Raw genomic sequence first — 13,059 nt, forward strand, 5'->3', positions numbered from 1 at the left:
ATATTTGCTAGCAGTGTTGAAAGTACCTTTATCAATTCATTTTATTTTACAAATGCTTTCAAGATGCTTGATACTAATTTTTTGATGTGGTAATACATTCCAAATTCTAACCAATTAATTTTATAATTTTAAATGCATTTTACCATATGCTAACTTTCCTATTAATATTTTCGAACACAGTGAATGAATAGGGTTTGGGAAGACAAAAAAAGCAAGCCAGCTCCACTTAAAGCACAACTTACTGCTCAGTCTCCAGAGATCTGAGGTCTTGGTGCCACAAGAGCTGGGCAAGGCCAGGCTCTGAGACCCACTGAGCAGGCCCTACAGAGTTTCTAAGTGGCAAGACCCAGCAGAGGGCCCTCCCACGTCCCACAAATTCCCAAAGTACAGTGTTCCCACAAGTGCCTCACTCCGGGGCTCACAAGACCCACAGAGAGGGTTCAGTTCAAAGCCAACCCAGAGCCTGGGGGCTTTCCAGAAGGAAGGCAACATAATGCTCAATTTAAAAATTCCAGATCATCCCTGATTCAACCATCTTCTGGAGTATATTCCAGATAACGAATATACGTAAATAGACTGAATTACTGACCCAAGGCTAAAGAAGCCTACGGGGTCCAACACATGGGCCAGGAATCACTAAAATCATCACATTTAAGTCTGTGTTTTTAACAAGCCACATTTCCCGCTCCCATCCCCCACCCCCACAAAAAAAAAAAATGATGCAGCCTGCACTTAAAGAAATCCACCTTCCCACGCTGCTAAGATTCTGAGTTGCATGATGACCACAACGTGGCCCGTTTTCTTGATTGTGTCTCCACCCAGCACAGGGACTGGGACACGGGTCACACTCTGGAGCTGAATGAGCTCTCACCAGATGTGAGAAAAGGTGATCACTGTCAGACGGCTAAGGAAAGCACCAGGGTGTCAAAGAGGAAAGCTGAAAAAGGACCTGAGGGGACCAGAAAAGACCAAACACCTTGTCTAATACAGTCTCTTACAGATGAGAAAACACTTTGTGTAATGGGATTACTTAAAAAAAAACACAAAAAACTGGGAAGGGGTGGTAGATGGGAGTAAACGGGATCAAATACATGGTGATGGGAGGAGAACTGACTCTGGGTGGTGAGCACAGAATGGGACGTATAGGTGATGCATCACAGAATTGTACACTTGAAACCTGTGTAACTTTACGAACCACTGTCACCCCGATCGACTTTAACTCATAATAATAATAATAAAACCTGAAAGCAAATATAGTAAAATGTTAACATTTATTAAAATCAGGTGCTAAGTATCATTCTCATCTGTCGTATTCCTTTCTGTATTTCTGAAAGGAAGTTGGGTGTGTTGTATTGGTTAAGAGCACAGACTCTGGCACCAGACTGCCTGGGTTCAAATCCTAGCTTGCTATCTACGTTTTAGTTGTTATTTTTTACTATTATTTTTCTGTGTTTCAAATATTTGCTCATTGAAATTTTTGAAAGTTTTCAGGTCTGTCCTGGGTCCTAGGTCACCTCAGCCGTTCTGCTGCACACACTGACACCACAGACACACGGACAGGAAACGCACACGTGGAGAACCAAGTGGACGGCAGACGTCCTTCCACGCCTGGGTCTCATCTCTGCCCCCAAGTTTGTATCCTGAATTCAGAAACTGGCCCAGAGCAGCAAAGGGTCAGGCTGCAGAAATGGACAAGAGCATTTTTAGGCCCTTGGCACTAAAATTCAACTCACTACTGATGGTGCCCCTCAGCAACAGTTGCTAGAATGTTCCGAATGTGAGATACCTCGTCCTCGTGGGTAGTACAGCCTTCACAGGAGGCCTTCTGCCATAGTCACATGGGTACTTTAGCAGCAAGAGCACTTAGCAAACAGTGATTTTCATGACTAAGGCAAATTGACATTAAGATATATTAATATTCTTATGTATTAACAACTTACTGCGAGATCTTCCCTTACCATCCTAGTGAAACTAAAATCATGAAAAACACTGGCAAGAGCCAGTGTTTTCAAATCACTTTCTGGTAATTTAATATCTTTAAAATTTCCTGTGCTATTCCTTAAGTAGCATCAAAGACACTTGAAGTTTTGTTACTTTGAATAATCACAACACAATGAATGTTTAACACCATTTTTTTAAATGAGATATTCAAGTTTAACATTTTTATCAAATCTTCATCAACAAAGCTATCTCCCACTTCAGCGAGAACCTATGGAACACAACATCGTAAATGGAACCATCCAGAACTGGTCCTGGTGACCTCTCCAAGGCCAACCCAGTGCTAGATTGGTATGCCCTATTAGAGGTGATCTTAGACAAAAACGACTCAGCTACATAAAGAACAGAAAGCAAAAGAAACAAGTAAAACACAACCTTAAATGTGGAAAGTGTTCAAGATACCACTTATGGAAACAAAGAAGCATCTTTATTCCAACCAGTTTACTAGCTAGAAACTATGTAGCAGGCACCCTGTGAGGGCGCTAGACAAGGGGTGGGGATGGCCTTGGTACCCAAAGTGTTTCACAAAATGCTCACCTATTAGAAACATGATTTCAGATTGAGCGTTTCATTGTAGCAAAGGCCTACTTTACGTGGCAGGCTAGTTTAAGATCATCTGGGTAGGCTTCTAGACATAATGTACTGAGCCTGGCTGATTAGATCACCCGGGAAGCTTCTAAAAGAGATTCTCAGGGCCTGTCCCAGAGTCACAGAGGAGCCTGGGCATCTATATTTTAAACATCTGTCCCTCCCACCAGGATTCTGAGGGTCAACCAGCTTAGGAATCACTGACTAAACTATACCACAGGCAATCAATCATCTTTACATGTTTATATAACGAAAGCTCCCCACCTTCACGTTCACATTCTAACAAAATCATGTACCACGTAATCAAATAAAATGTGCCTATAATGTTGAAGTTTAATACTGGCCAGAGTTCATAAGAAAGGACTCAAATGTAGCAATTTTGTCTTCTTTAGAACACTGTGCTTAGGTATTCTATGAAAAAAAAAAATGTAGTAAATACTTTTCAATTCAAACTTTATGTAATTAAAATGTGGTGAAAAGAAATCCAGGCTCAATCTAATAGTGGAAACAACAACAAAACAACAGGCTCAAAACAGAAATATTTAACCTTAGGAAGAGATTGGGGGGAGCGGGGGGTCTCTCAAACCAAAAGATAGTAGAAAACTAAAACCACCCCTATTAAAGTCAGAATTAAGTCAAAGAGACCCAGTATCATTGCTCTCATTTAACACTGTTTTGGAAGAAGTAGATAAGACAAATCACAAACTAAATAAAAGGAATAATATTGGGAAGGAGGAGACAAAATTTATTTGTAAATCGTAATTATACACCTGGAATACCTAAGGAAAGTAAATGAAAAACTAAAAGCAATAGGAATTCAGTAAGATGAGCAGTTGCTAAGTGAAGAGACAAAAGTCAACAACTTTCCTACCCAAAAAAACAAGAATACACACTGGATGAAAAGATCCCACTCATAACGGCAACACCATGAAATAATACTGCCCTGAAAAGGAAACTGCACGATGCGTGTGGAGAGCTCTCCATATACACACAGATAAATAAGCAGACATATCTTACTCACACAGGAAGAGTCAGGCTTTCAAAAGATACATCAAGTATCACTAAATCCACCTATAAATTTAATGGCAAACATTCAAAATCTGGGCCAATACTGAAGACGATGGTAGTAAATTATACGTGGGTGTTAGTGAAGGTCGAAGAGTCATCATAAAGGGAACTTTCGCACTGTCCAAATTTTAAATGTTTATCCCCTATCATCTAAACAGCACATTCCTAGAATGTACCCCACACGAAGCATTTTCACATGTGTGCAAAGATAGGCACAAAAAAATGTCCACTACAGCGTTACAATAATAATTAACAAACACTGTAAACAACAAAACACTGGAAACACTCAAATGTCATCAACAGAGAATCTACTAAATACATTACATTACAATCATTCAATAAAAAGCCGCACAGCCATCAAAACGGAAGCAGACCTACGTTACTGCCACACAGAGATGTACAGTACAGTTTGAAAGTAGAGGCAGAACAGTGTATTTATAACGTGAGGGGGGTCCTTGGGGCCTGCAACGCTGCGTTCAGAACACAGCCCTGGCCACGTGACGTCAGGCCGGTAAATCCATCCTCCACACTTCAGGTTCACGGCCGTAAAAGGCGAAGAATCACAATCCCTACCTCATGGTTCATATGACCATTTCTGGACGTTTCCTATTCAAAACAAAAGGCTCTCATTATTCAATAATTTTATTTAACAGTTTACCAGCAAATGTTATTTGCCGTGTACTAGCAATCTATATTTCTTCCATGAATTGCCCTTAGACAATTTTTCTACTAGAGTTTTAGTATCTTATCAATTTGTGTGAACACTTACATACTGGGGATATTAACACTTGCTCATATAAAGCGCTAGTTTTCCCCGGTTTGTGGTTTATCTTCAGTTGTATGTTTTCTGAACTATAATTGTTTAAACAGGTTAGATGATCAAATCCACCAATTATTTTCCTGAATATTTCCTTCATAGTTTCTACTTGAAGTCCCTGGCTATACTAAAATTTCCTACTCTCTTCCAATTCTGTGTGTATCTGATACATGTGTACATAAGGAATCGAGACCAGTAACTTTTACGTTAAAAGCCCCTGGTTTCTTGTTTGTTTATCTGAACACTATCTTCCAAAAGGACAGCCTGCATGGCGGGCGCAGGCCCCGTTCCCAAAACTACATTAACTCTATGTACAGATTCCAGTCACAGTCTCAACTCAATGCATCCCTTGACCTGAGGACTTTTCTGGTATGGAAATGAGGACAGATATGGAAAGAGAACAGTAGCTGCATAAAGCAATACCGACTGTTAGTTACAACTCTACCTTTTAAACAAATATGTTCTCCTAGTTCCAACTTCCAAACACTACAGAAAGGTAGCCAGTAAGAAATGTCACTCCCCCTCCTACACCCAGCTACCTTCTAGCCACTCCTCTTCTTGTGTACCTTCCAATGTCTCTTTCTATAAATACAGTCGATCCGTATTTGCCCCACACATTTTAAACAGTCCTTCTGCAAAGCTTGTTAAATGCCACTGCTTTCCTCAGCAGTAACTTTCTGCAGTCAGGAGAATTAATCTGACTACTGTCAACTCAACACACATATAGTTGAAATTCCTCCTACAACCATTTGGCTAGAGCAGAAGGTGACAATGTAAGCGCAATTAATTTATGTTTCAAAGTGGAAATGTCACATCTTAGAACAGTGTTTGTCAAACCACATTACTGCAGGGAAGTTCTTTTGATTAAGACCCTTATGAGGTCCAGCCTCAAACCCCAAACTTCAACCAGGTCGACTCTCTCCTAAGTTTCTCAGTTAACAAATAAATAAATAAATGTGACTACAATTACCTGCGAATATGGTTTTGATAAAACTAAACTAAAATTGTTCCAAGATCTTAATGATAGGTTTCTAAATAATACACTCCCCACACTGTACACTGTAAATTAATATATGATCAAGCTCTTCCAACATTCCTTGGGTTGTTGAATAGAAAAGGGTGGTCTCTGTTCATAGGACACAGAGCTCACCTTGCATGTTGAAGTTTATTGTTTTATCTAATCCAATATCCTGGTGTCTATTGGATCTGTAAGTGAAACACCACCTATGGTACATGTCCATCTCACCTTCTACGAGCAGCATTTTTTGCTCTGTCTGGTAAGCATAAGATCATGAGGTATGTGTGGCCTCTGTGGATTTTGAGCATTATTAAGTGAATTCTGACTTCCAAGTTAAAACGATGGACTAAACATCTAAAGTCACTCTGTCCCAAAATCCCACAAAAAGCAAAGCAAGATGATGTTTTAAAAGATATGTTAAACCACACAATATGCAGAAAAGAGGAGGCCAGAGCAAACTTTGGCCCTGGATAGCAGATCAGTGGTACCTGGCTTTGGAGATGTAGGAAAACCAGCAGAGGCAAAAGCTGAGAACCAGACAACACACAACCGGGTCCTCAAAAGCTCCAGAACTGGGAGCCGTATGGGACCCTGTGCAACTGTGACTGAAGGGCCCCAAACCCCGGGCCTGGATTCCCCTCCCCTGCCCCACACTGCTGGGCGACTTCTCTTCTCCAAACCCAGCATTCTCTGAAATCTAAAGATCCTAAAACCAGAAAATTCCCCCAACAAACAACCCACCTCTGTCACCCTTGGTAAAGCTCAACATCAGTAAGCCAAATCCTCACATTCAGAGATTCCATCTAACAGCTCCTTAATTTTCTGACTTTTAATCATGAGCAGGCAGCCAGAAATTACTGACATCTGAGTAAAGCCTCTACTATTGAATATAGAGATGAAAACAGACAAATCAAAAAATCAACTTGGAGGAAACAGAAACTATAGGAAGAAACCTCACCAACACCACAAAAAACAAGCAAACAAACAAGCAGAAAAACACCATCATCAATATCCTATGAGAAGATATTGAACGCAAGAAACAAAAACAAGATACTAGTAAAACAAAATTAGAAAACAAAAAGAGCTCTTGAAAATTAAAAATTTAGGGCAAAAATAAAAGGACTAAAGAGAAGGGCCAGAAGATAAAGTGAGGAACACCCTAGAAGAAAAAAGACAGAATGATGAAAAACCAGAGAGAAAGTTAAAATCAGAGAAACAGTCCCAAAATTCAACACATGAATAACAGAAGACCCAGAAAGAGTATCCACGCGTGCACACACACACACTTATATTGGTGCAAATATCTAAGTAAAATATTAACAGAATCTACCTACACATCAAAAAATAATGTGTCATGATCAAGTGGGGGTCATGTCAGAATGCAAGAGTGGTTCAATATTAAGAAAGCCATTAATATAATCCATCCCAAAAACTGACTAAGAAAAAAACAACACACGTTTCATTTATGTTAAAGATATCTGACAACATCCAATACCCATTCAAGTTATAACATTCAAAAAAACAGAAATTGATGGATAATTTCTTCACGATTTTTATACACATATGTTTATATACATATATTTGTATGTGTGTGTGTGTGTGTATGATTATACCAGCCCAAAAGCCAGTATCTTATTTTAGAAACACCAGAAGCTAGCCCATTAAAGTAAGGCACAAAAGAATAATGCCCACTAACTCCATTCCTAATTAATATTATTTTGGAGGTAATGGCCACTGCAAAAAAAAAAAAAACACACACACACAAAAAAAAAACAAGAGATCCTAGAAATGGAAAGAAGGAGAAGGCAAAACAATCTTCATTTGCCAATGAAGATTGTTTCTGGAAAACCCTAAAGATCAAAGGGAAATTTCATAAGGGCATTTTATAAAGTAGCAGGTTATAAAATTAACACAAAAAAACAGCCTTAATGTATTCAAGAAAAACAAAAAATGTAATGAAAGAAAAGACACCATTTATGACAGCAGAAAAGAAAACCGCAAGCTTAAGTGTAAACGTAACAAGAAATCCACCTGAGACAGGCACGGTATTCCTAAGACACAAAACAGACTGGAACTAATAGAAAGATACCTCATGTTCTTTGATGGGAAGACTAATGGTCTCCATTAACTTATAAATTTAATACAATCCAAATAAAAATGCTATCAGACAATTTTCCCTGTGAAACGAGAGAAGTTGACTATAAAGTTCATTAGGAGGAACACGCAAGAATAGACGACAAAACCCTAAAAAAACGGACGGGCAGGGAAGGCCAACCCCATCAAATATTATTCTAACTCCTCAGTAATTAAAACTCTGTGGTGCTGGTACATGAACAGATTGATGCCACACTAAACAAAATCCAGACATAAACACAAGGGCACGGACAATTTTAGTATACAATAAAGGCAGCAAATTCAAGCACTGGGTTTTTTCGGGGTTTTTTTCATTCCTCTCTTTTAGATAGCCAAAAGGAAAAAAGACTTGGTGCAACTGGGTCCATTCCTCACACCATATCCTAGGATAAATTCCAAGTGGATTACAGACTTAAATTAAAAAAAAAAAAAAAAAAAAAAAATTTAAAAAAACCCATATAATGTGGAAATGGGGAAAAAATCCTCTTAACTATTACTCAAAATCCAGAAACAGTCAAGAAAAGATAATACATCTGATTGCTTAAAAAAAAAAAATCAACAAATATATGGTGATGGAAGGAGAACTGACTGTGGGTGGTGAACACACAATGGGATTTATAGATGATGTAATACAGAATTGTTCACCTGAAATCTATGTAACTGTTCTAACAATTAAAAAAAAAAAATCATTGCCTGGCAAAAGACAAATAATACATAGGGAGAATGCATTTGCAACTTAGGTCACAACGGGTTAATACCCATAGGTGCAAAAAGGAGTTAACAGGTCCAAGACTGCTCTCCTTAGAAAAGCCTGCTCACAAGCCTTGCCTTTGACTGGCATATGAGCACTCCAATTTGAGAGTTCCCATCATTCCTTAAATGATAAGAGTGGACCACAATGTGCCCAAACCACGCAAACAATACATTTTATGCTGACCTCCTGCTTTCCTTGTGGGGCTCTGGAATTTCAGTGTGTGCTAGGCAGAGGGTGGCATGACCAGTCCCCAGTAAAAACACAGGGCAGAGTCTCTAATGAGCTTCCCTGTTGTGCTGTCACAACTGGGTGCTGAGCAAACGCGTTTGTGTGACTCCACTGAGGACTCTGGAAGCTTCTTCCAGACCTACCTCATGTGCTTTTCCCCTTGGGTGCTAACTTGTAGCTTTTCACTATGGTCCTGTGTTCCTAGCAAATCACTGGACCTGTGGGGGGTATGTGGGGCCCCAAACACACCCTAACATATGAAGAGCTTCTAAAAATAAAAGGAAAAGACCAAAAACCCACAGAAAAATGGGCTAGAGAAATGAAGAGACAGAAGACAGAAAAGCAAATGCCTCTTAACTATATGAAAAGACACTCACCTTCCCAAGTAATATAAGAAATCCAGATTAAAACTGAAATAAGATACCACTTCTTACCTTCTAATTGGTAAAAGTAAAAAAAATTGGCAGTAGACTCTGTTGGTGCATTTGAAGACGACACAGGCTCTCACACTCGTACATTGCTGGTGGAGACACACACTACTGAGTGGGACTGGACACTGTCCAGCAAAATTATATATACATTCACCCTTATACCTAGAAATCTCACGTCTAGAATATTATCCAGAGATATTCCAGCAAAAAAAAAAAAAGAAAAAGAAAAAGAAAGAAAGAATAAGAAAAAAAGATGTATGCATTGCACAGGTTATCACTTCAGTCTTTTAATAATACGTAGCAAAACGCTCAAAAAATGATGTGGACATGTCTGAACAACACCAGAAACACGTTGAATGGGATTCTGTTGGCCAAATCTGGAACAATTTAAGAACCAAAACAAATAATAACAGATAATAACTCACAGCATATAGTAGTAATGACATAATGGATTATAACCCTTTGAATAAAATAACCCATACAGATGACAACTAAATAAATGGGGGCTATGGAAGAGTGCTTCCTTATAGTAAGATGTCAATTAACAAATGGAGATAATACTAGTGTTTTTCTAAAATCACATTTTTTGTGACTATCACTATAATAACCAATGAGGACAAGAATCACCAAAGTGTACTAAAACAAATGGGAGAACCTTTAAGGAAGAGCACGGTATGTACAGAAGCTCAAAATAGCTCTCCAGAAATGACATTAATTACAAAGGGGAAAACTATACAGTGAAGAAATCGAGTGGACATCACCGTATCCAAATAACCCAAGTGAAGCTCATTGAGCACGAGGCCGAGCACTATCTTAAGCACTCTGATCAGATGAAGGGGTTCTGGGGAGACAGCAGAGTGATTATAGAGAACAACACTGTACTTGAAAGTCACTAAGAGATTAGATCTTAAATGTTCTCACCACAAAAAAGAACCAGTAATTATGTGTCGTGATGGAAGTGTTAGCTTGACACTATGTGTAACCATTTTGCATATAAATGTATCAAATCAACACATTGTATACCTTAAACTTACACAATGTTCCATGTCAATTACATCTCAATAAAACTGAGGGGAGAACATGCCTTCTGACGGGATGCACTAAGGAGGATTGATGTCACTTCTGTGGCATTCCTGACAAAAATGCATAACCTATATCTATCACAAGGAAGCACCGATGAGCCTAAATTGAGGGACATTATCCATAACAACTGGCTGCCAAAAATGTCAATGTCTTGAAAGACAGAAAAAGGCTAAGGAACTGGTCCAGTTAAATGAGACTACAAAGACGTGATGACAAGCAAACACAGTCTGTGGTGCTAGATGAGGGAGCAGAGGTGAGAATCCGTAAGACATAAATGGGGCCATTTGTGTCAGTCCAGACTGCGTACAAGAGAACACTACCGCACGATGTCAAATCTGATTTCGATCTTTCGCCTGTGATTGTGTGAGAGCTCTTTGTTCTCAGAAAGTATACACTGAAGTATTTTGGTATAAAACCACACTTAAACAGTTCAGAAAAATAATAATACATATAGATATACAGAAAATGATAAAGCAAATGTTAATAGTTGGTGAAACTGGATGAACAAATAGTTTTTTGGTACACTTCTTGCAGCTTTTCAGTAGGTTAGAGCTGGTCTCAGGGTTTATTAGAGGATGCTAGGCTACCAGGATGGAATGTATTTTGCTCTAACAAATACTCTTTAGCACGCTGTCCAATAAATCATTAGTGTCTACCATGTATAGTTCAGTGTGAATTTTTATTCTAGAATTCAGTACTACACAAAGCTCTTTCACCAGAGTAACGGGCCTTTTTCTCCCTTCCTGATGACAGGAATTACACAACTGCTGATGGCTCTTACAATTTTGTCAGACAGGAAGACGAAGGCCAAATGTGAGGCTAAACTACAGCAGCCACCGGCCCACAGCTTCGGGGACTCCCCAGGCCCACTCTTCTCCTTGGCTGTGGTTGCTTTTATCTGCATGTCACCCCTTTTTATCCTATTTTGAGGTAAAAGTCAATCCAAAAACCATTTTAACTCTCCGGGAAATGTAAGAACTACTTATATGCTCTCAGTAAATTAAGGCTCTTCCAGGCTGCTCCTTCTGGCCATACACTGGACACTAGGACTTCATGAGTGACCAGTTGTTGCCATGACAGAGTATGTCCACGTGAGACCCACTGGGAAGATTCTGTGCCACTGTTTCTAAGTTGACACCAAAGCCTATGGCAGCTTGGAGACAAGAACATGACTTGGGGCCATAAAACAATGACATACTGAAGTTACACCTCGGACAGAGCAAAGTTACTCTTATCACGTACCTCTGAAGGTCAAAACTGGGCACCCCATTTTGGATATTTATAGCAAGAATGATGAGTTAGGCCCTCGGCTTACTAATATTAAAGGTGACAAACTCTGTGAGCATTATTGTGTTCCTATCGCCAAGACATGCCTTGTATTCCAACAGTTTGACAAGACCAGAAATACAAAAGCAAAAATCATTTTGGGAATGAAAAATACTTTTACCTGTTGCCTTCAGTCTTGACACAAGCAGACCTCAAGTGGGTGTGGGGTGAACACTAGCTTGTGGGAGGGGATGCGTAAGGGAGTTAACAATTGGGGGTGTTAATACCAGCGCTGATTTGGGCTTGTATGTTGGGTAGCAAAACGACTTCTGGTACAGTGCGTATTTCAAAAAGCTTAGTATAGAGGCAAAGAGGCAGTTTATTTTTGTGGGTGTTTTTTCCAGCCTGTAACCACTACCGGTGGCTTCAGCAGCAAAAGGAAAAAAGAATCAGTAGGAGATGGACTGCAGCAAACTAAAGAAGACACCCCCACAAGGTTGTCAAGGAAACCAAACCAACTGCGTTTCTCCATAGAAAAGAATCAAGGCTGAGAGCAACGTGCCATGGAACATTTTGTGACAGAAGTGATTACAACCCCGTCTTGAAAACTCTTTAAGAGGCTACATCACTTCTAGGCTATTTTAACCAGTACTTCATCTAGAAAGCAAGCAGGCAACCTTGCATTTCCAAACGACCGGCGAGACGGGCTCCGTAAGCACCTTCGCAAGACCAGCTAAGCGTGGACCACGGCAAGCACAGGGCATTTCCAACGGTCTCTTCTGCACATCTTAACGTCAAAAGAAGCAAATCACACCCAGACAGTAAAGGGACAATAAAACTACACCACAAATAGGCTTTCCCCAATGTAAACTTTCTGTGTTTCAAAATGGGGCCCTCCCCCCCCCCACCCTTTTTTTTAACCTTTTTAAGCGAAAAGGCAAATCTACACCGACTAAAGCGAGGGCGTCGCCTGGGTGAGCCATTCAGTCCCGGGAGAGAGCAGAGTGCGCTGCAAAAAAGGTGTCAAGTTGGTCACGATGGGAAAAGCTCCCCAAGTCGGTGGGCGAGAACCCTCAGCCGGCGGACACGGCACGCACGCGGGGGCCCGGCGAGGGCCCCGGGAGGTGGGCGGGAGGCACACGACGTGCAGCGCCTGCAGCGACCCGCCGGACGCCGGCCTCCCCGGGAGGCTGAGGCCAGGGGGCGCCCGCCCGGCGCGAGGGCGGTGCGGGAGGCGAGCGAGCCGGGGGACGTCTGCCTCGACTGTCCCCGGTCAAGGTGAGGGGCCGGGGCGCGCGGCGCTGCCGGCTCTAGAGGAGCGGGGCGGGGACGGGGAGCCGCGCGGGCGCAGCTCGGCCTCCAGGTGAGCGAGGGCGGGCGCGGGGCAGGTGCCTGGCGCCGGGGCGGGAGCGGGCTGGGCGCCAGCGGCTCTTACCCGGTGCCGCAGTCCACCACGCAGGGAGGCAGGCAGCCCGCCATGCTCGGCACGCGCGCCGCTAGGCCCACGCGACGGCCCCGGAGGCCCCGCCGCCGTCCGCTCGCCGCGCTTGCCCCGCGCAGCCGGCTCCCGGGAGCCTCCGCAGCGCCGCCGCGGGAGCCCGGATGCTCGGCGGCCGCCCACGTGACGCCACTCCATCCGGCCAATCACGGCGCGGGCACTCCAGGCCCCGCCCCC

At 41.7% G+C, this 13,059-nt stretch overlaps 1 protein-coding gene across 2 annotated transcripts in view; it reads right to left on the bottom strand.

The window, feature by feature from the left end:
- ACTR3B (actin related protein 3B) overlaps positions 1 to 12,967 on the bottom strand; it is a 48,207-nt gene extending 35,240 nt beyond the window's left edge. The window contains exon 1 of one of the 2 annotated variants that reach the window (XM_033098939.1): positions 12,820 to 12,967. In XM_033098939.1, coding sequence (XP_032954830.1) covers positions 12,820 to 12,863 — 44 coding nt within the window. In that variant the 5' untranslated portion in view covers positions 12,864 to 12,967. The remainder of the gene's footprint in view (positions 1 to 12,819) is intronic. The other variant, XM_033098941.1, reaches the window with a different exon arrangement.
- Positions 12,968 to 13,059: the final 92 nt, after the last annotated feature.

This window comes from Rhinolophus ferrumequinum, chromosome 26 (assembly GCF_004115265.2).
Source record: "Rhinolophus ferrumequinum isolate MPI-CBG mRhiFer1 chromosome 26, mRhiFer1_v1.p, whole genome shotgun sequence".
In the NCBI taxonomy this organism is placed as follows: Eukaryota; Metazoa; Chordata; class Mammalia; order Chiroptera; family Rhinolophidae; genus Rhinolophus; species Rhinolophus ferrumequinum.